The following is a 22,293-nucleotide window of genomic DNA, read 5'->3' on the forward strand; positions in this document are numbered from 1 at the left end:
AAGTAGGACCAGTAAAGAAGTATGCACACCGGAAACACTCGCGGCTGAAAGGCTATCGCAAGTTCTAATAAACATACGAAAATCGGGGTGCGTCGCACTTGTCACAAAGAAGTAAAAAAAAAGACGAACAACGAAGGCGCACGTTTACAGTTGATTGGTAAAGATAAGTTTCTTGTGTTGTATCGATAGTGAAGGTTAATTGACTTAAACAAGATGTGTTGTTCTTTATAATATATCTCCGAGATTTCTCGTGTGGTCTGGTCAGGTTGATTGCGCAAGATTGCCAGGCCTTTAAAGATAAAATTGCATTTGCACGACTGAAAACGCGAGGTGCAATGAGATGGCTTCATTCAATCAATTTCGATGCTCTCTGAAGCGCGTGTTCATAGATCAACCAGTTCGGTTAGCATCTCTTGTAGAATAACTGAAAGAACAATCGGCATGTCTGTCATAGTACTTTTCTCTGCCCACTCAAGACCCTGCAACCATTTTTGCTCTACGAAAAAATGTTTTACAAAGCATATGGTGAGGAAAACAATTCTCACCTCGTATCGCATTCCAACTTCCTTTCAGACTGTGCAGAATGTATGCATGAAATAACTGCAAGATTCCTGGTTTCTTCGCGGGCGAAGTTTGTTAGAAATAATTTTTGCAATGTGAATTAGCTGTTCACACAGCGATTCAGTATATGATATAGGCATAAACACCCCGCTTTTTTGCAGATGGAACCTACTGCTCATTTATGTGCTAAAGTTTTCTTTAGTTTTTTTTTCGCCGAGCATAACAATGACGTCATTATTCCTCATTCAACAGTATTTAATTGCTCCAACGTAGAACTCAATAAAGGTCTCACTCAATGCGGAACATACTGCCAGCAACCTTGCTTCGCAGAGACACTTAAGCATCTTATAAGAAACCACAAATTATCAGTAAACGTTATCTCGCACATTATTTCTAGTTCCATCTGTTAATGCTTAAACAAGTTTAGAACCTGTTTACTATTCTATTTTTCAGTGCATGACTTTCACATAAAACTTTTAAAAATCTATAGCTGTAACAGTTCTCTGTGGTCTTGTGTTTACGGCCTAATCAAACCGTGATGGTAAAAAAAAATGTCACAGCACTTTATGAGCAGTTCATCGTTGAATAACTACAAATTCAGTGTTCCAGCTCACCGTATCCACGGTAGCATATTTTGACCACATATATCGGTGCGCGCAACAACTAGCATGCCGCTTATCTACGTACAGTGTACACGCGTCGAGTGATACCTACACTGACGGCGTTATTCGTTTCACAATTCATACATGCATGTGCTTTCATACCCTATTCAGCAAGTGGCGGCAAGTTCTTTTCCTTTTGTGCTTACACGGCGCACATGAGCAGCGGGTAAAGGAAGAGCCGGTTCTCTCGGCGTACTAACTTTTTCCGTAGGTTTCCGCTCGCCCAAGGGGCAGTGCGATTTTGCTTGAAAAAGGTCTATTGCTAATGAAACGCGCCGGACAATTGTTAAGGCCAATGACCACCAGTTTTCATTCCGACGATCTTCACTAAAGGTAGTGTTCAGACACGACAGAGGCCGATCACATTGTCACATTGAGAAAATTGCCTTTAAGTGCCACACATTCAGAAGCTATCCCATGCAACTCTACAGGGATCTGTATGCTTTTATATGATCGATAACATCTGGTGAATTAAATATTTCGTAAATACTGCTCGTGAATTCAACCTTTTGATATAGTCATTGGGTGGGTTTGACGTTTTATGTGAAGCATGGGTTTACGATTTTTAAAAAATCTTATTGAAAGTTTCTGCGATAAAAACACATCGATTAAACCTTGCCATTGCGAAGTAAAGGCAAAGTAGCTTCGATTACTTTTTTTCAAATATTTATTGCGAAGTAATAGCAGAGGCAACGTCCGTTACTGTTTTTCGGTAACGGTAACGCGTTATGTTTTGTTTTGAAGATAATGTAGGGCCATAATGCGTTCTTTTATTGTTTGAGTCACAAGTAACGTAGTTACTTTTTTTTGGTAACCTGTATAAAACTGCATGGAAATTTCTGGCGCAATGGCAGCTTCGAAGGAAAGGTCACCATGCACGTAAGTAAAGCGTCGCCTATAGAAATAAAGTTGACCATTCGTTATAGTGTAAGCGGTCATGACAACTACGACTGGAACAAAGTAGTATCGTTTATATAGCATGAGATTTGTAACCACCACCACCCCCCCTCTTAAAAATGGCGGTAACGCTCAAGCTGCATCAATGCGTGGCGGGGTGCTTTCGGCAAAGTAATTCTCGATGGTGTTAAGGTGTGTGTCTGGATGTGTTCGTGTTACGTGGTTGTGATTGCTGTCTCTTGCGGCGCACTGAATCATCTTCGCGCTGTATAAACGTAATTCATTTCAGGAATGAAGTGCTACGCTTTTGAAATTCTGTGCGCCTACTTGGATAATGCCCCATAGGTAAGTATAAACAAGGCTGCCTTCACTCCGCGTGATTTCGCCTGTGTTTTGTCGATATGTATACGGTCAACACTTCTTTAACACTCACATTCCTTGAGAACGAAACCGGCGCGGTTGATAAGCTCGCGCTACACAGCGTTACGAGTGCTACTCCGTCTGCTATAGAATTACAAGCGTCACGACTGGGCCATCGAAACGTGGTAGCCTCGGTGAGGGATCAACATTAGACACCTGTTCAAAAACCGTTTAGTTCGAGTAATCCATGAATTAGCATTATTTTGAGAAACTTTCACGGCTTTTAAAAATATATTTCACTTAACCTCTACACAATATCACCTACTGCAGGGTAAATAAGTTATTTAGGAACGTTGACTTAAAACTGCGTGTCTCGCTGAAGGCTTAGCTTGGCTAACACAGGTAGTTGGCAAAGGCAACGGCGATGCCCCGTTTGTCGCGTTGCTAGGTTGTTAGTGTCCTATCTTTCAAATAAAAAGAACAACCTGCACTTATATATAAGTGAGGCCACAAGCGCATCGATGTGAATGGTTGAAGCGTTACACTCGAGACTCAGCTTTTTTACCTTAATAACACATTATGAGGTGTTCGATTTCATTATGACAGGTACAGTAAAAAAGTTTTTGTTAATTTTTTACTAATGCGGCATTTGTAACAGGCGAGATACGGCGGAACTACAAGTGCACACACAGCTCTCTCGGAAATATTCAATGGTTCTGCAATAACTTTTTTAGAACATTTATGACTGAAGCCGTTGTACCCCTCGAAAAAAGCCAGCATCTTGCAGTTATACAAACACGCTCTCAGCAGCTGCCAATGTGGCGGGTGCACTGCCTGAAGTCTGCTGGACAGCATCTATTTGAATTATTTCCATCGTTTCTCCTAGAGTGCTGAGAAGCCATTCATGTCTTTTGTATACGTAAAAGTTGTTGAATATACACAAATGGACCTGAAACAACCACGCAGAAAAAAATAATTCAACGCGTTTCACATTTTCACGAACGTCACGACCGATTAGTTGCTTGCGAAACACTAAAGGGTAGGTCTATTTTGAAGAATCTTGCTACTTTGACCAACATGCAAGAACGCGCGGCATCCAGGCAGTGCCTACATATGCCGGTTATGTTCCCTCTGATATTTATGCTGGGGTTCGGTGTAGTGGATTGCGTACGCGATTGCTAATTCAATGGTCACGAGTTTGGTATCTTGTGTGTTAGGCGCGAATTTTCTGTACTTAACGTCTGCATTTACTTGTGTGTATTAATCCCATATGTTGTCAAATACATATTTATACCTAAATATTCACGGCAATACAGCCATAAACCTATAAATTGATATCTTCTATCGAGAACAAGCAACAGTTAGTTCAATCAGGGCTAACAATTGATTTGATTGATTGATTGATTGATTTGTGGGGTTTAACGTCCCAAAACCACTATATGATTATGAGAGACGCCGTAGTGGAGGGCTCCGGAAATTTAGACCACCTGGGGTTCTTTAACGTGCGCCCAAATCTGAGCACACGGGCCTACAACATTTCCGCCTCCATCGGAAATGCAGCCGCCGCAGCCGGGAATCGAACCCGCGACCTGCGGGTCAGCAGCCGAGTACCTTAGCCACTAGACCACCGCGGCGGGGCCAGGGCTAACAATTCGTCCCTGCTCAGTTCCCATGTCGAAAGTAGAATAAATTAGTTCCTCCCATAAAGACGTAACTTTTGCACTCCGACATTTCTGAGAAATTTATATATGCAACACCTAAATGGTCCTCAGTTACTTGAAAAATGGTACCTCAAAATAGCCGAAAACGTAGCATTCAGGCGAGCAGGCAGTCAGAAAAGTGGGTGGCGAGAAAAGTAGGTGACCCTAGGTTTATACCGTTGGGCTAACAGTACACTCTTAAAAAAAAGTTAGTAAAAAGGTAGTAACTGCAAGCGAACAGGTAGTAACGACAACGGTTACTACCTTTCCTGAACCGTTCCTAGCTTCTTCCTACCTATTTACTACTTACATTAGTAAACAGTTGCAACCTAACTGCAATAGGGTAGCAACTGCAGCTGTTACTACCTCTCTTGAATTTTTACTACCTCTTTGCTACCTATTTACTACATACATTAGTAAGCAGTTACTAGCTGCATGCAAAGAAGTATAGTAGCTGCAACGTTTACTACCTCACTTGAGGTATTACTAACTTTTTCGTATTCTTGTTAGTAAAGAGTTGAAATGTTGAGTAGTTGAAGGTATTGAAATACAAATTCTATACTTGATCACGGTCTCTCTCTTCACCAAGCCCAGGGGTGGTTCATGACCCTTATATATATATATATATATATATATATATATATATATATATATATATATATATATATTATTCGAAGGTCGTTATTCGAAGGTCGCAGGTTCGGTCCCTGCCCACGGCAAAGTTATTTTTTCACCCACTTTTCTTTCTTCACGTTTACATTACAATTTGGTCTAATACCTTTCCCTATACTTTCCTCTTGGCATTATTGTCTGTTAGATCTCATTATTATTGTGTCAAAACACGCAAACACGAGCCCTTAATTATACACTTCTTTCCCTTATATATATATATATATATATATATATATATATATATATATATATATATATATATATATATATATATATATATATATATATATATATATATATATATATATATATAGGCACCATGTGTAAAAAACAGAAAATATTCTATAGGTGTAAATTTTCACAGCTGTACATTTGCATAACTCTAAGCTAACAGGCCCTAAGCCGTAACTTTGTGGCTGCCCATTGTGTTTCATGTTGATTAACCGAAATTGTTCGCTGAATGATAATATTTCGGTTGCAGTTGAAGGTAGCAATTTCACATTAACAGCAGATGTGCGCATCAGATAGTCCAAAGTAACAATCATATCAATTATCCGCTCCGGATACTACTAAATAAACAGAGCAATATGTAACAAAGTAACCATGCACAATGCGTTTCACTATAAATGTGGTGGATATCATTTAATTTGTTATCACACAAAGTGCCATGCGCTCTGCAGCAATACAGTGGGAAGAGACCAATAACACTGATAAAAGAAAAAGAATGTAACAAGCTTTGGTTAGAAAACAGTAGATGAAAGGGTGCATCAGGTACAGTAAAAGATAAATACAGTAAAGACAGCACACTAGAAACCATACACTAAAAGAGAGATGTAACATAAAATCATACGTCATCTTCAGTTGCGTAGCCAGGGAGGACATTTCCAAATACACAAACTCCAGAGCAAAAATATATGAAGTATGACTGAAACCCCTCTCCTAAAAAAACATTGGCTACGCTACTAGTAGTTTAGATTCAGCCCGTGACAAAAAGCTGTCTAAGATGACAATTTGGACATCATTCAACAATCATAATTTCAGGCCGTAGCATCAGCTCAGCACCAAAATATAGGTCAAGAACTTGAGGTGATGGAAGATTGAAGGGCTGTACAAGTTTTTGCTCGTCTGTATTGTCGACAACATACGACCAGCGGTGACGATCGAATCTGACTGTCATGAGCACATCTACAAGCAGGAAAAGGCTTCCGCAGTAAATATACAGCCTTCTTATTTGGCCAAAAAGTGGCAGCTGTTGCTTCTCTAGGATGACTACATCGAACTTTTTGAAAACCAAGTTTTCCACCTCGGCAGAACCAACTTCCCACACTGGAATGCCAGGAGAGACAACTTTGCGCATGTATGAGCACAAGTCTTCTAGCTTCAGCTGCCTGGATCTTTTAGTCTGTATGCCACGGTCCACTTCTAAGTTGGAAAATTCGAAACTCTGCAGCAACTGGTGTCTTTCTGCGATAGACTTGCATATATTTCGAAAGTTTTGGTTGCGCTGTGCAATAGTTTTCATGTACTGGTGTTTGGCTTCATATCGCATGCACCAGTATTGCTTTAGTGGACCAAGTTCACTGATGAGCCGAGGGTAATGAATCAAGAAATGCAGTTTGGGTATTATTGCACCAGGGTAGAGAGCAGCAAATGAAGATAAAAAAAATCGTATTTCATCTTGCAGATATGCCAAATGGTCGTGAGGAATCTTGTCGGCAAATGTTATATCTGCAATGCTTCTCAGAAGTAGGTACACTTCCCAGTGCTCATTTTGTTTAGGAACAATATCTGCAAACATAAGAGAAAAAAATCTGAATAGGCACCACTTTTGAGAAGCTGTTCCCTTGTATGCACTTTGCCCATTAAGAAAGGATTTCACGACTTCTTCCGGTTTGTTCTTTTTGTCGTGAGCACCAAAAACGAATGTGCGGATACGATCAAGGTCTGAGTGCCTAATTACTCCAGAACGAAGCAGGCCTTGCAAAATGTGCCTTAATACATGTGGAATGGCTCCCTCCAGCACATCGTGCATCAAGTCCGGAGGCAGTTGCACTGTCACATCAAAATAGGCAACATCTGTGAGTGGAGATTCATCTTTAACGCCGTACAGTGCTGTGCCTAGCTGCCTATTTATTTTAGCACTTGCAACGTGGTTTTGGTGCAAGGGCAGATTTCGAACCTGAACATCACTCTCGTGAAAGGCAGTGTTGAACGCCGAGTTTGGTGAAGTACAAAATCTGCATGGACGACCACGGCTGAAAGAACACGTGAATCCGCCAAGTCGATTCATTGAAAGGTTATCACCGGAAAAGGCAACAAGAATCGCTCTCACCTTTACCGCAACAGAGTTCTTCCACAGAGTGAAACCAGTCATCCATAAAGCTGATACGTCATCTACAACTGGCTTCAAAATAACATTGATTCCGTGCTTGATGACAAGTCTATATGGTGCAACTAAAACTACATGGATAGAGCTGAGCTGTGATCTGTATTTGGCATGGATGTTTACCACGCTGAAATACACGACAAGGATTTTGTGAACACCCCGCTTTGACCCCAGCGGATTCACTATCTCCACTTCGTCGCTGTACAACACAAAAAAAAGCGTATACTGCGCGCCATCCTCGAGTAGTGCATGCAACTTTTCTTTGTATATGCAGCCATCCCTAAAATTATGCAGCGTTGGTGAAGGCGCTCCTGTTGAGAAATCTAGCTCTATGTGGTCGCGGAAGTTCTCAGAGGACATAAGATTTCGCATGACACCACTTATAGGAACAAACTGAAAAGTCTCACCAGCACCAAGATCACGCACTTCAGGCTTTACGTAGGGCAGGTGACGCTTGGCGAATTGCTCTCGCTTATATTTACTACTTGCTGCTTGAAAAATATCCTCTAAGAATTCACCAGCGAGTAACTTGCGCAGTTCGATTCCTGCCGACTCCATCGCGATGTTATTTTCAATGACAGAAGCGAATGTCCGAATTATGTCGAGAAAGGTAATCTTGAAGTCATTGAAAACACTTTCTGCCGTAGAGTGCGGTAGCTTGTGCACTTCTGCAACACGAAAAAAAAGTAAGCACAGCTGTTTTTTTATTTTCAGCACGAAGTCGTTGATTGTGGTCACTCGAGCAGTGGGAACAGAGACCGCATCGCATTCCGTGTTGATCATGTTCGACGAGCAACCAGATGAAAACATTTCACTGTGATCACCCACTGTGTCGTGCGCAGCGCAGCTTGTTGTGGCACGCACCGGTGGTTCTTCGAGGACTGTTGGTTCAACACCGGCTTCCTCTGCGTCATCCATGTCCATATATCGTCTGTGCACACGGTAAATGTGCCTTCGATAAGATTCGAACTCACTGTAGGTTTTCGCACACCCATCCACACCGCACATGATAGAAAATCTATTGTCGTGGCGATGGTCTCTTATGTGCCAGACGACTTTGCAGAGCTTCGTGGACGAGAACGCACATCTTGGGCATGAGTGTAACATGTTCACTCGCGGCAGTATTTGCGTACAGCCGCTGGGCGGTATTCTGGACTAAGTACGCCGACGGCTCCCCATGATTACAGGTAGCTACATGGCAGACGTAACTGCAGTTCTATCCGTAGTTTTCACCAGCCGAACTGGGCCAGCATGGCTTACCATTTAGGACCAAAAAGTTGACAAGACGGCGGAGGGCGAAAAACATGAACCGGCAACACGTGGAAGCTCCGCATTCTTTGAGGGTTTTTGCACGGCCGGGCTAGACTGCACCTGGAAGGCGGGCGTCGTGGAGGAAGGGGGGGGGGGGGGGGGTGGGTGGCAAGGGTGAGATATTTTCACTGACAATAAGGATAAGGAGTAGTTGCCTTTACACGGGAATTCATGTGCCGTCTTAGCTGCGGGTAGCGAGAGGGTACACATTCCTACACGTGTCTAGCAGCGCCGTGAATATTGGTCGATGCAGAAACGGTTTCTTTCAAAATCAAGTTCAAGATCTAGTGAAGGATTCGACGAAACACCGTCTGGCGAGGGGCATACGTGTCTTGCAAATAAACAAACACTCGCCAAATTTGCAACGATATACGTTGCAATTAGCGAGCGTTTGTTTATTTGCAAAACAAGTTCAAGATTTGAAAAAGCCACGCTAAACTGGACGGACATGCTTTTCGTGGAAGTACACTGTGCAGGTGGATTTCTTGGACCTGCCCTTCATCGTGCCCGAAATACAGGCTGCCCGTAGGGAAAGCGCATGGGTTGGTTTACTTCATGCCACGCACGTGCTTATTGTGACATTTCATTCGTAGGGCAAGTATTGAACTTCCTGAGAAGCTACGGCAACATAAGAGCGATGTCCCCAAGTTCCAGTGACAAAGAGTACGTTCGCGGACCACGGCATCTATTTTCACAATGCCGGCGTCGTCGAACAAGATGCAGCTTATTTAAACAGGTTTTCGCGAAATCCTGGCCTATCCAAGACAGTCAGTCAGTCAACAAACTTTTTACACATTCCCCTGAGGAGCTGACGTCTTTCAAGACGGCTGGTCGGCTGCGGGCGGCACCCACGTCGGTACAGGAAGGGCATGCCCCTTTCGCAAGGAGACAGCCAGTAACTTCAACCGGCTTAAGGTGCGCTGCTAATCGAGTGCGCTCAATATAATTTCGCTCATCATGAAGAATAGGCACGACCCCACGGCAGGAAGAAAAAGTACGCGAATCGTGGAATTTTTTCTTGCAGCTAAAAAAAAAGAAGAAAAGAAGTGGATATTTCAAGGGCTAGTTTTTCTTTGTTAGTCTTGATATTGCACCTAAGAACAACAAAACAAAACATTTGTTTACTCCTTACTTTGATTGGCGTCCCTCTGTTTCAAGTAAAGTCCATTAATTAAAGGACTGCACAGCAAGCATAACCGCAATTAGTCTCCTAACCATGGTTATAGAAATTAAACGGGTGATTCCACGGGAGATAAGGTAATAAACCGAACTGAAGTGAGATCGACAGGAATCTGAAAAGGATGTATCACATTTGATTGAGTATTTCATATTTTATGTATATAGCACCAAGCAGCCCGAAAAGGAACCCAGTTTTCTTTTAAACTGCATAATTTATGGGATCAAAAATATGGAACATATTCAATGCGGGGGACCAATTTCATCACCCGTCGTTCTCGACAGGTGATGAGGGTGTTATAAGCAAACATTACCGTTTAATTTTTTGTGTGAAATGTATGCGACAGAAACAGTAAAGTAACATTTATGAAACGTACTTGTAAAGCGAAGGAAACTATTTTTGAAAAATTTCTGAATATGCAACACTAAGTATAAATTGTTGTTGGGCGATTTGATTTAACGTCAGTAGGGTACATAATACCGCAAACTTGGAAAAAACACAGATTCTAGTAAATAAGTAGGAGGGAGCAGAAAGGTCGTGCGATAAACTTCTTTGTTTATTTGAAAGAACAGGCCACCAGATTACAAATCTCTGCGAATGCGTGCGTCAAAATCGGTAAACACTGGTCACATTCGCGTGTCAGAAAGCTGCAGCTCGTTTTGGTAAAGTAAAATAGTCGTATCAATAATGTAAGCTGTGCCTCTTTTCTTAATGTCAAACGCCCCCAATAGCTCGCACTAATGTTTCGTTGCTTCTGCCTATTATCTTGACCTCGCGAAGCCGAGGATCACATCTGCAGGCTATACCATGCGCAGGTAAATACGCATTTCTTTTATTCTTTAGAGATAAAGGATGCTCCCGAGTCGGTCGTTGAGACAGCGTCCTGTTTGGCCTACGTACGTATTCCCACACGACAGCGGTATTTATGCAACCGTCACGCATTTCACATAAGGTATGGTGTGCTTCTTCAGGCATCCAGGCATTTCTGTCAACGTGGCTGACCCACGGACACCGTCCAGCCAACTTGTGTGGTGCCGAGATTACGCCCACGTACCATGCTTATTCCAGCTCACAATCATCAAAAGGTAGCAAAGGTTTGCTTTTGCGTCCACGTCTGGTGATGATGTAAAAATTTGAACGACTCTCGAGTGCAACGATCCCGGCGGCGATACCAAATGTTTGTTTTGTCGAGAAGTGGGTGACACGTGTTATTGGTACCTACTTTACACAGTGTTTAGACTTGAGTGAATAGCCGTTTGTAGAAGAATTATTAAGATGCTCGCTTAGCCGAATGTTTACACACCGACACCAACTCGAACAATCAGCCATTTTTACACACCAACCCGGTTGCCCCACGTACACCCACCTCAGTTGTCTATTGGCACAATGGTCACAGTAACTTAGAGTGGTCTAGAGTGGCTATAGACCACTCTGGGCTCCGTGTTTCGGAGCACAAACCGAGATCTCAACCAAAAAGTGTCACTTTTTTTGGTCTAGTGAAATATGCCGATGGAATATGCATGCCGATTCGACGCTGCAGTGTACTGGTTTAATATGGCAGACAGTGTGCCATCTTAAGAAGCGGAGGTTGGGAATACTTTCTAAGAAGAATAATAAAACATTAATTGGACAACTGCAGATCGAGAAGACATACGCGCCCGATATGTTTGAACTCTTTAGTGTGATTCAGCGGTCCTCTGGATACCATTCAATTGTACGATATGCCGGGGCCATCCTGATTAAATGCGTCGCAGTGGTCTAGCTAAACTATATATGGTCATATCTCCGACGAGCTTTGTAAAGGCAGCCACCCGCCCCATTATTCTGTCAACTAACATGATTTTAATTAGAACTAACAGACAATGACTCCAAGAAATATATAGAGGGTGTTATTAGAAGTAATTGCAATGTACATGTAAAGAAAGAAAATGGCATGGAAAGATAGCAGTCCGCTGGTAGGGACCAAACCTGTGACCTTCGAATAACGCATGCGATGCTCCAGAGCAGGGGTTCGCAACCTGCGGCCCGCGAGGCACTACTATATATGTGGCCCCGGCAGGACGTCCACCCCCCCCCTCTCCTTCTAACCTTATTTCTTCGTATACTTAAAGGACCAGGCAGTTTTGGCCTAAAATGCAATTTTTTTAGTAACCAATGTTTAATTGGAACCTCATGACGCGTGCTTAAAATAAACATGATTTTACAGTTTTTTTACATTATCCCTTTGCTCGCAAAGCCCCCCCCCCCCTTCCATTTGGCCCGTCGCTGTGCCAACTTCTGCTCTATATATAGAGCATCGCACGTGTCGAAGGTTCGGTCCCTGACTGCGGTAAGTTACCTTTTCGTCCACTTTTATTTCGTCAAACTTACATTGCAATAACTACGAATAACATTCCCTATACTATCTCTGGCATCATTGTCTGTTAGTCCTCATTAATATTCTGTCGAACAAAGAAAAACGAGCCGTTCAGTTTTCACTTCTTTCCTTCAGCCAATGTATGTATATCTTTCCTAACAGAACAACAAGACCTTGAAGCAACAAAAAAAATTTCTCACACAGGTTTTGATAGTGAATATTACCTACATGCAACACAATCACTCCATTAGAGTCTCTCTCGGAGTGAGACCGTGCGGAAGTGACATAATATCGCTTGTAGAATAAATGATGTTGACACCGGTGATTGTTTTGTCACGAACTCAATGGCCACGATAAATGAAATCTTAGCACTTCATTCACGTGCTCGGAGAACATATTCAAGTTCTCATCGAATGGCCGAGAGATAACAGAATTCTTTGCCTACATTATGCTTGAAGCAGTTTGTTTTTACGAGTGGCCTTGAAAACTGTGTCTCACACCTTTCAAAACAACACGTGGGGAGCTGCATCACACTATCTGAAATAACACAACCGCTGCTTAATTAGTATTGAGCGAAGTGGTAGCTGCACATGACTTCTGTCGTCGTAAATTCACGTTAAAACGGACGTGGCATCTGCCTACACGAGCGAGTCATGCAGCAGAGAATTAATATAAATTAATTAATTTGTGCGCTCGATGCACACAAATTGAATTGAGTTAGCTTCTTTGTGGTGGTCTTACTTATTTGTACCAATGTCCATCTGGTTAAGCGCATAATTGTAAGCTATATAAACATGGAAGGTGGTGGCGCGTTACAGTGTCGAACGTTAGGGGGGGGGGGGGGGGCAGTGGTTTTCAGAATCGGAAAAGAAAGGAAAAGTGAACCCCGCAAATATTTGCCGCCAACTGCGACACCTGAGCAGTGGTTCACTGGGGAAGGGGGATAATAGACTAGAGTGGAGAGATGAAATGGGAATAAGAAAGCGAGAGAAGAGACCAGGAAAAAAAAAGGGGGGGGAGAACTTGTTCTCTTTTCATGCCCTTCTACTCACTCGCTGTCCCCAACTGGACCGGCATAATGAATAAAATGTTCTTTATTACCTTCGCATGCCAGCTACAGGTTTCAGACAGGACAAATTTCCGCTGCACAGAGCCAAATGGTCTTCAAGATTCAAAATTTTAACAACAGACAGCGTCGTTGTGATAGTTACCTTCAGGAGGCGCTGATTACTGAAACGCGGCAGGGGGCGCACACATCGACGGAAGCTGAGCCAGGCTAGGGTGGCTAGCCAGGCAAAGAGCAGGTTGTCGCAGTGTGAACGTGTCAGCAGCTTTCCTCCCGCGCCCACGTGCTTGTGTATTCATGGAGCCGCCGGAATTCCAATATTTGGTGTCATTTCAAGGCCGCAAGAAGATTATTTCTGCTCGTGGACCGACGGAGGCGGACATTTTGGAAGCCTTGAAGACGACAGACTTTGGCCATTCTTTGCAAGCATGCCGGATTGAGGTATGTTGTCTCTATCCTGAAGTGCATCGAATTGCATTGTGACAGTGGCCCAAACAGTACTGATTATATTCCGTTGTTAGCACGTGCTTCAACAGTTTTACCAAGCATGCGCTCGCGCTTTTCGAAGCGTGGGGCTTTTCTTGCCCTGCTCTCTCACTGGAGCTGTCGGCCCGCGAAGCGTGCACGTGGTCTCGGAGTTGCTGATGGGAGATGTAAACCAGGTTTAATCTCCGCTTCGGCGGCGCGCAACCACCCTTTGCTGGCATTCGCAGTGGTTGTGTTGCGATAATGTAATGGTGCGAATCGGCTATCGGGGTGGTTTTAAAAAAAAAGTGAAGAAATAAGTGTGGCCTCGTAACTGTGGCTCACTTCGGAGGTCAACTCAACAACACTGCACCGAGGATGGGGAAGTGGGAATGACAGATGTAGAGGATGAGAGGTGAAAATGGTAAAAAAAAATGCGCACTCGATCTGTCTCTCGGAGGCACGCACGAACTTTCATTAGCGGAAAGTGGGGCAGCGCGCTTGGTCATCCAGTTATCGAGCAGGCAATGCACCAAGACACGGCGTTGGTAAGATGAGTGGCCGTCGCTGAGTTCGTTTCCTGGTGTTCAAATTGAGCGAGATTGTTCACGAATAAAGGCATAGCTAGGATGTTAAGAGGTTAGGTATGTAAGGAGATCAGCAAAAAAAAGTAAGACTTTTGTACCGCACGTAAAACATGAAATCAATAAAATTGGACTACAAGAAAGACTTATTATCAATTTCGAAGGACATGGAATAGGCTAATTTCTGTGGTTACTGCATGTATCTTCCATAGTGAAAATAGCGTGGGTGCAGAAGCTGCTTGTTAGCATCGGCATGCGCAGGGTTCCCCTCTGAAGAGGGGGGCTGGGTGAAGGTTGCACGCCGGGCACGTTCTCTCCCCCCACCCCGAAATTTTTTTTCGCTCTGCCTACACAGAACAAAATGAACGTTTACCTGCCCGGTACCCACTATAGATCAGAAACGTGCCCTCCCCTCTGAAAAAGATATCTGCATACTACCCTGGCTGACTTTGCGCTGCCTTCTGAAACTCAGCACCCCTCTCCCTATTGTGTCAATGAGTGGGGCAAACATGGCGACCCCCTTCTACGTCTTAATTGACAATAGGGTGAGGGGCGGGGGGACCGCCAGCTGTGCTCCCAGGTATGCTCGTCAGAAACTGAAAATTCTCAAAGCTAGCGTAAAGTGTTGTGTGTGTGTGTGTGTGTGTGTGTGTGTGTGTGTGTGTGTGTGTGTGTGTGTGTGTGTGTGTGTGTGTGTGTGTGTGTGTGTGTGTGTGTGTGTGTGTGTGTGTGTGTGTGTGTGTGTGTGTGTGCGTGTGTGTGTGTGTGCGTGCGTGTGCGTGTGTGTATGTGTGCGTGCGTGCGTGCGTGCGTGCGTGCGCGCGCAGTCTTGTGTTCTGGATGCTTGTTCACCAATGCTGTACGTTTGCCCCACGGTCGGCATTTCTGTCTCGCAGGTGTCGTTAGGTGTGTTTAATGCTTTGTATTCTTTGATATATTGTGTTGCTTTGTGTAGTGAAATCATCAATAATTATTAGGTGTGTGAGTATTCAAATTACCAATGGAATAGCGACGGATCCTTTATCTCTATTTAGCTATTTCATTGCCGAAATGTGTGCACTCGAAACATTAATGGGCTATCAACACTGTATTTATTAGCGCATGATTTCGCTTCTGCAAAAAACTATGGTGTTGCCAAGCGGTGGTGTTGGATGTTGAAACACAGTTTGAATTTTAGCCATTTTTGTAAAGGTGATAGCTGCCAGGTAAAGCCAGCTACATAGGTCAGAGAAAGTGTTTCCCAGAAACAGTCTGGAAGATAGAAGTGCAGCATAGCGTTCTTGCAGAGTAATATGAGAAGCACGATCATAAGATCGACTTCGACATCGCTTCTGTTCTTGAAACAGAAAGGAATCTATGAAGGAGGCTCTTGTTCAAATGCTGTTACATTCAGAACACACCTGTAAACATGAACCGGTCGTTAGGAACAATTCCCTCTGTATACGTTCACAGCCTCCGATACGCGAGAGAAAGAGAAAGCAGGGGCCATTGTCAAACAAGACGGGGAGATGCTTCCATGACCAATATAGTCATCTCCTTAGGAAAATACCGAATTGGTTCCGAAACGTCGAGATCTCTACGAACTTGGCTAGAGCCATTTCTAATTTCTAAATTGTGATACACTGTAGAAGAAAAGTTTGACGACAGAGATAACAACAGAGCTAAAAAATTTGCTTCAGCTTAGCGCACGCAAGAAATGCAGCCTAATAATTCCTTCAACGTGCGAAAATATAAGGCTCCATGGTCTATTGAATGAAGACTTGTGCCATTAGCGTATACAGTATTTTATAGATAGCAGATACTGTGAGTGTGGTTTTTCGTTGTAGCACAGTGATTATCTTCTGCTAGTACAGCAATCATTAAATGCTTTTGTTTATTTCTAATTGATGTTATGAAACAGTGAAATTTCACAAGTTTAATTGTCACTATTTCACAAATCTGAACTTACTGATACCGAATGTCCAGACGAGTAATTTACAATGCTCTTTACAATACATACATTAAGGGTTTCTCGACAATACACACGGCATCATGATAATAATAAAAAAAAACAGGACAAGTAAAGTGATTCTAGGGTGCTATTGAATATAACATTGGTAGTCTGCTTACTTCAGGTTCTGTGCCTATTGAGGTAACTTTATGGGAATTTGAACATCACATCTGAATCTCTTTCAGGTATACAACGTCCGACATGATGAATTTGTGGACCCACCAGCTGGCCATGTCTTCTCTGAGAAAGATAAAATCAGGCTTGTGTGCAGTGAAAACTTCTTAATGAGCTGCAGGTCAGTACCTAAATTTCAGGTGCCAAGTTTAATATTGCTTTTGGAAAACTGCATCACTTACTAGCCTCTGTTTTCAGCACAACTGACAAAGTGACAGCAGTGCATGAAGGTAGCCTGCCCAAGACCCTTGAAAGTAATGAGCAGTCACCTAGTCAGCAGCTTGCCTGCTGTGAAAATGATTATAGGCTACCACCTGTGCCCTTAGATATTAAGGATGCGATTGAAAGGACACAACCAGGAAAAGTGTCCAGTCACACTAAATCCCGCATTGTAGGGTGGATTGCAAATCATCTCATGACTATAACAGTGTAAGTATAGGCATGTATTTGCATGTGTTTAATTCAGTACAGGTTTTAAAGTTGCTCTTTTTTACAGCTATCCAGGAAGCCTCTACGAAGCAGCTGCAAAATCTCTCGTGTTGGAATATCCAGTGCTAAGGGACACTATTGGCACAGGCTGGGTAAGCACTAAAGCAATGGCATTCCTATAACTTTATTGGGATGTCATACATGTTGGTGAGCTAGACTGCAGGTGCCCTTCAAGTTATTTTGTTCTTGGAGAGCATTCAAGAAGTTTCAACCCCATATTTATTACATTTGAATAATTGCCATGCATGTTCTTAGAGTCGTTTCATCGAACTCTGATAATGGCAGACATTAACTTGAGGGTTTGATAATAATCATCAACTAGGTGCCCATGGCCAATATATTCATATCATGCATTAATAAAGTTAAAAACTGGCCCTGGTTATAAGCTTTAACACCGGTTTAAGAGGATAAATACAGATGTAATGCATCGCTTCTGGGGATTGAATATTACCACTAATGGTATATGTAGTTTCTAATCACAGCTTGAATAGAGGCTCACACAAGCTCAGTTCTGCGACTGAAATGCCACGATCTTCGCCATGCCGCATGGCTCCAGCACATACATAAAATGCAGGAACCGGAGTTTGGAATGAGCAGATAAAGCTAAAATACAACAGATATGCTGATATTACTAGGAACAGCTAAATTTGCCAGGTATTGTCACCTGAATCTGCTTCTGCCCCATAGCAGGTTAAAAGCAGTGTATCAAGGTTCCCAAAGAATCATTTGCTTCAAAAGTGACCATGTTCAAAGAGGACAGTGTCCACTGTGCGGAAATTTGAAATAATAAAAAAAATTGTTGTTTCCAGGACTCATGGAAAGTCTCCTTGAAATACAAATTCGCATATATGAGGAAGTCTCTGTGCACAGTTCCAGCTGTTCAAGCAGCGAGAGCAGCTTACGGAAAACGCAAAGACTTAGAAGAAAGCACCAATACTAAGCGGCACTGCCATGTGGTAAGTGAAACGTCAAATGGACTGGTACATAGAACTCAACTATGAAGTCACTCTTATTTTATGTGTGAGCTACTGAAGTAAAACATTATTCATGTTTTTAACGATATAACCTCTTCATATCAACACATTAAGAAGCCAGGCAAGTTTTCAGGGCCATATTGACAGTTAAAGTATAGTAAATGCAAAATAAGACAAAATAAATTTGGTAAACAAAAAAATCATCTTATCTCCTATGGAGAACAAAACAACAACTTTCACAGTTTTCATGCAAGGCTCTATTATTTGAGTCAAGATGGTAACGCTCTATCAAACTTCTATGTGTCCCTGTATGTTTAAAACTCGGCGTTTCAGCAAGTGCCGCGGGCATGTTGCTCGATTCCTCATTCTTTTCTTCATTTTGTAGCTAGGTTCCCGACTTGGCTGATTCCATGCTCCTTGGTTAGCAAGTAGTAGATTTATTGCTCGGTATCAGCTTGTTATTGACATCATGCATCATTCCAGCTTTAAATATTGTGTTCTACATTTTGCACCATACTTATCACTGAAAGTGACTGACAATCCTTTGATTCAACTATTAAACTCGCATGAGTACTGAAATAAGTGGACAGGTGAAATCAAACTACTGCAGCTCAGTGAGCATGTGATGTGAAAGCTCCAACCAGCGATAATTAATGCCCTTTCAGTGGCCACCATAAACAATGCCCATATGCTATGCTTGGCTTCAATATCTGTCTGTCCTCTACATTAGAAAAGCTCCTTATTGCTCTTTATTTGTTGACTACACCATGTAACTATACATAAACCAATGTTTTTCCAGAAGCTTTTTAGAGGTGAACATTTTTTTTTGGGGGGGAGGCAAGATACATATTAGGTTCGAAATTTCAAGTTTTCAAACTTTCTTTTTATATGAAAGAACAAGCACTACTAACTAATATCTGGTCAAAGTTTTACATATATGACATACATATAAAGGCAACAACTCTTGTATTCTAACACCGACACCGCAGTTGGCAATATTTAAAATCAGTGTTACCTCTTCAGACTCCTTCTGATATAGGTAGGAGGCGTGGTTCACTGGTTTTACACACACATTTGCGATATGCTGGTTCACAAGGTGTAAATTTGGAAGTGGTGAAGTGCCGAGGTGGTCGACATTGGAGAGAATCATTGTGAGAACTTTGATATTAACATAATTTATGACACACTCGCAGAGCAAGATGGTATCAGTACACACTGCTTCAGTTCTCTTACGTAAGTCAACCCTGTAATTGAGTTCTCTACACATGTCCAGTTCAAAAAAATGCCAACATTCTTCAACTGAGCTAGCAAAAAGTTGAGTTTTCATGTCTGCCTATTTCATGTCATTTGTCGTGATCTTTCACTGTGCAGTACCATCTTTTTTTTGCTGATTAGATTGTAGATCTCTCCCAACATGTCGCTTCTCAGCATGATGAGGCTACAATTAATAGCCATATTGACTACATGGTGAAAGAAATCAAGCGGCCTATTCCTGACATGCAAAAACTCGGTGATTCTATGGAGCAGACAAGACCATCTAGACAGAAGTGGATGAAGGAAATGAGGCCATCAACAGCAGATGTGGTGCTGAAATACCCTGCTTTGGCAAAGGCTGAAATGGTGAGCAGAAACAGCTGTGGTTTTGATCCTGCTGCAGAAATGTATGTGAGAGAACTTAACAATGAGTTTTTTTATGTTATCGATAGTTGCAAATTTGTTGGTGATTCGGTACAATTTTTTTGTCGTTCTAGCTTCATGAGGAGTTCATTGCTCTCACTGGCGTTAACTTAGAAAAAAAGGTCCTGGAATTTATAAACCGGTATGGAGACCGGTGTTTTGAGCTTGCGAAGTGTCGTCGTTGCGCGAAGGAAGCTGTGAAAGCAATTGAAGAAGAAGTCGAGGCACTGGATGGTGACGAAAAGAAATGTACGTGTAGAAGCTTGCCAGCTTTTCCAGTTTTCCCAAATTTCCAAACTTTTATAAGTCATTTTCATAGGAGTATTACTGTCAATGCCCTTATATGTGAAAGTTTGATGTGCCTAAAAATATTTCGTCAACAGATCGCTTTGCCGTTGGCATTGTCGAGTTGCTGCCCATGCTCCTAAAGGAGCAGCCGCGATTTCTGCAGGGACCGGTGAGCTTATTTGCTTTACCTTTTTTTATATCAGCTAGTATACTTTTCATCAGTGATGCTGATTTTATGTATTACTCATTTTACAGGACACCTACCCTGCCCTTTCGCTGAAGGGCAAAAATGCCTCTGAAGCTACAAACATAGTTGCGAGCTTTGAAGGGCTTAGTGTAGAGGTGCTTGATGTAATTGCAGGTATGACGGCGCTTATGGAAATATACTGGATATTCGATGTCAAGTACAGTGGCGCCAACAAAAAAACATTCACTCTACTTGAACATTTCTGTGGCTTGCCGACAAGTGCAAAGCAGATGCCGCTAGTCATACGGCAAATATCATCGCTTGAAAAGGCAACTTAAGTTATGCCTACAGACGTGTGTTATCAATAAATGTTTTCATATAAAAATGCACTGTGTGGCATATTTCATTGCTCCCTGGCTTTTGGAACAATGCATTGTTTTGTTCCTGACAATGTCAGCCGCATAAACCTGTGGTTTTATACGGCCGTTGACACTCAGCAGTGAATTTGGAGGTGTGTTCGTAGTGTCTTTCATGATAATATATTTCGCAGTGTGGAACAGAACCAGGTGTTTTCCAAGAAAAAGTGCTAAATACCATGATGCAATACATTGGCAATTATTCTGATTTTATATGTATAGTGCATATCTATATTATTGGTATATATACCCGCATTTTCGTCGCATTCATTACAGCTACAATGTTCTCGGTAAAATATGGCCATCAGAATAATCAATTCAACTAACCTGGTGTGCACACAATTGTGTATTCGAAGAGTCTGTCGTACCTCCATACCAGCCGTAGCTAGTAAGAACGTAGCATCGATTACTAACATATTAGCTTCGTAACTTTGGAAGAAGGTAGTGGAACTTGCTACTTTTGGGTAGCAACGGCTTGTCACATATGTTACAACCATATTATAGTAATGGGAGTAGTAGTAACTATTGCTACATATGCCGTTACTAACAGGAAGTAGTAATGGCAAGGCCAGTAACAGTTACTACCCTTGTTGTTGCTACCTGCTGTTAGTAACAGCAACGGTAGTAAGGATTCCTACCCTTGCTTTTACTAGCTGCTGCTAGGAACGGCAAGAGTAGTAACAGTGACTACGCTTGCCGTTACTAACTCCCGTTACTAACAGGGTTGTAACATATGTGACAAACTGTTACTACCCAAAAGTAGCAAGTAGCACTACTTTTTTTTTAAGAGTGTACAATTGATTGTCGTGAAGCGTGCGCAATTCAGAACTTTTGTCGACGTTGATGCGATGGAGTCTGGGTAATCTCACCGGTGCGAAATGCAGCTTGTCGCATCATGCGCCGGCTGCCGCTGGGACGCCCTAGTCAAGCCTGCAGACGTCGCTGAACTGAGTGTATGCGCGCGTCGACATTGCGCGAGTGCGCAGTGCGTGCTGTCCAGCTCTCCGCAAGCAGTCATCAGAGGCTTAGTGGTGATCTTTACAATGCTCTCCCGATAGCTCAAATTTTGCCCGCCACAGAGATTTGTATGGCGAGCTATAGGTTACACTGAAACACAATTCCTGCCCCCAATCTCCGCTACCTGCTTCAAACAGTTTAGAAAGGAGACACTACACTCAATATAATAAGCCAAATCAACGCCAACCTATGAAATTAAATATGGGCCACTTTCACCGTTCAGAGCGACGCACAAAAAATAAGACACACGACACTTCTACTGACCTTAAAATTGCGTGCTTCCTTGCCGGGGAAGTGAACGTTGACGCTGTCCTTTTTCCTAAATGGCTCCCCATCCAAGGGACACTGGCCGGCACCACGGCTGGAGCTGGCGTCGTGGCAAACAGGACAGAGGACGTGCGAACACGGCAGCCTCACCCGCCACATCGGTATAACGCCACAAACAGAGCACACGCATGAACTGGGCACCGCCGCCGCCAACCGGGTTGGTCTCCAGTTTACGCCCCGAATTTCTTCGTGGCAGAAACGATGTATGTGCTTTTCTTCCATTTCCCAAATGGCGTTGTCTTCAAGCACAGACCAGCAGCTAGAATATACGCAAACTAGCTTTGGTACAGCTTCTATGAGCCCTCGTCAGGTGATCGTCAGGTATCGAGTGACCGGATACTACCACAAAGATCCCTTATCACCTCAAGGCAGCGACACCTGCTGCTGTAGGTATGCTGACAACGTGACATCGTATTTCCCCTTTCTCGCCCATCGCGCACCTATATCGACCACGAACATGCGTATAGGTATCCCTTATGTTGCGTGTAGTTGAAATTTCCCTATGTCTGACAGTACACAATAGTGAAATCAGATCGGTCGCGAAAGTTAGAATTGAT

General features: G+C 42.8%; 2 protein-coding genes across 2 annotated transcripts in view; one reads left to right on the top strand and one right to left on the bottom strand.

Moving 5' to 3' along the window:
• LOC119161081 (uncharacterized) overlaps nucleotides 1-22,078 on the bottom strand; it is a 38,491-nt gene extending 16,413 nt beyond the window's left edge. The window contains exon 1 of the mRNA XM_037413413.2: nucleotides 21,674-22,078. Within this exon, the coding sequence (XP_037269310.2) occupies nucleotides 21,674-21,958 (285 nt within the window). The 5' untranslated portion in view covers nucleotides 21,959-22,078. The remainder of the gene's footprint in view (nucleotides 1-21,673) is intronic.
• On the top strand, nucleotides 8,649-20,363 carry LOC119182340 (sterile alpha motif domain-containing protein 3-like). Its single transcript, XM_037433346.2, has 9 exons — nucleotides 8,649-13,589; nucleotides 16,373-16,482; nucleotides 16,560-16,790; nucleotides 16,858-16,942; nucleotides 17,660-17,806; nucleotides 19,220-19,444; nucleotides 19,576-19,750; nucleotides 19,885-19,958; nucleotides 20,045-20,363. Exons 1-9 carry the CDS (start codon nucleotides 13,446-13,448, stop codon nucleotides 20,312-20,314), a joined length of 1,461 nt encoding a protein of 486 aa, XP_037289243.1. The 5' UTR covers nucleotides 8,649-13,445; the 3' UTR covers nucleotides 20,315-20,363.
• Nucleotides 22,079-22,293: the final 215 nt, after the last annotated feature.

Source organism: Rhipicephalus microplus, chromosome X (assembly GCF_043290135.1).
Source record: "Rhipicephalus microplus isolate Deutch F79 chromosome X, USDA_Rmic, whole genome shotgun sequence".
Classification (NCBI taxonomy): domain Eukaryota; kingdom Metazoa; phylum Arthropoda; class Arachnida; order Ixodida; family Ixodidae; genus Rhipicephalus; species Rhipicephalus microplus.

Excerpts from the sequence above, each read along its gene's own strand:
- LOC119182340 (XM_037433346.2), top strand. The coding sequence starts at position 13,446 with ATGGAGCCGCCGGAATTCCAATATTTGGTGTCATTTCAAGGCCGCAAG. Across the intron at positions 17,807-19,219 it reads CTAAGCGGCACTGCCATGTG|ATTGTAGATCTCTCCCAACA; the intron begins GTAAGTGAAACG and ends TTTGCTGATTAG. Across the intron at positions 19,751-19,884 it reads GGATGGTGACGAAAAGAAAT|ATCGCTTTGCCGTTGGCATT; the intron begins GTACGTGTAGAA and ends TTTCGTCAACAG.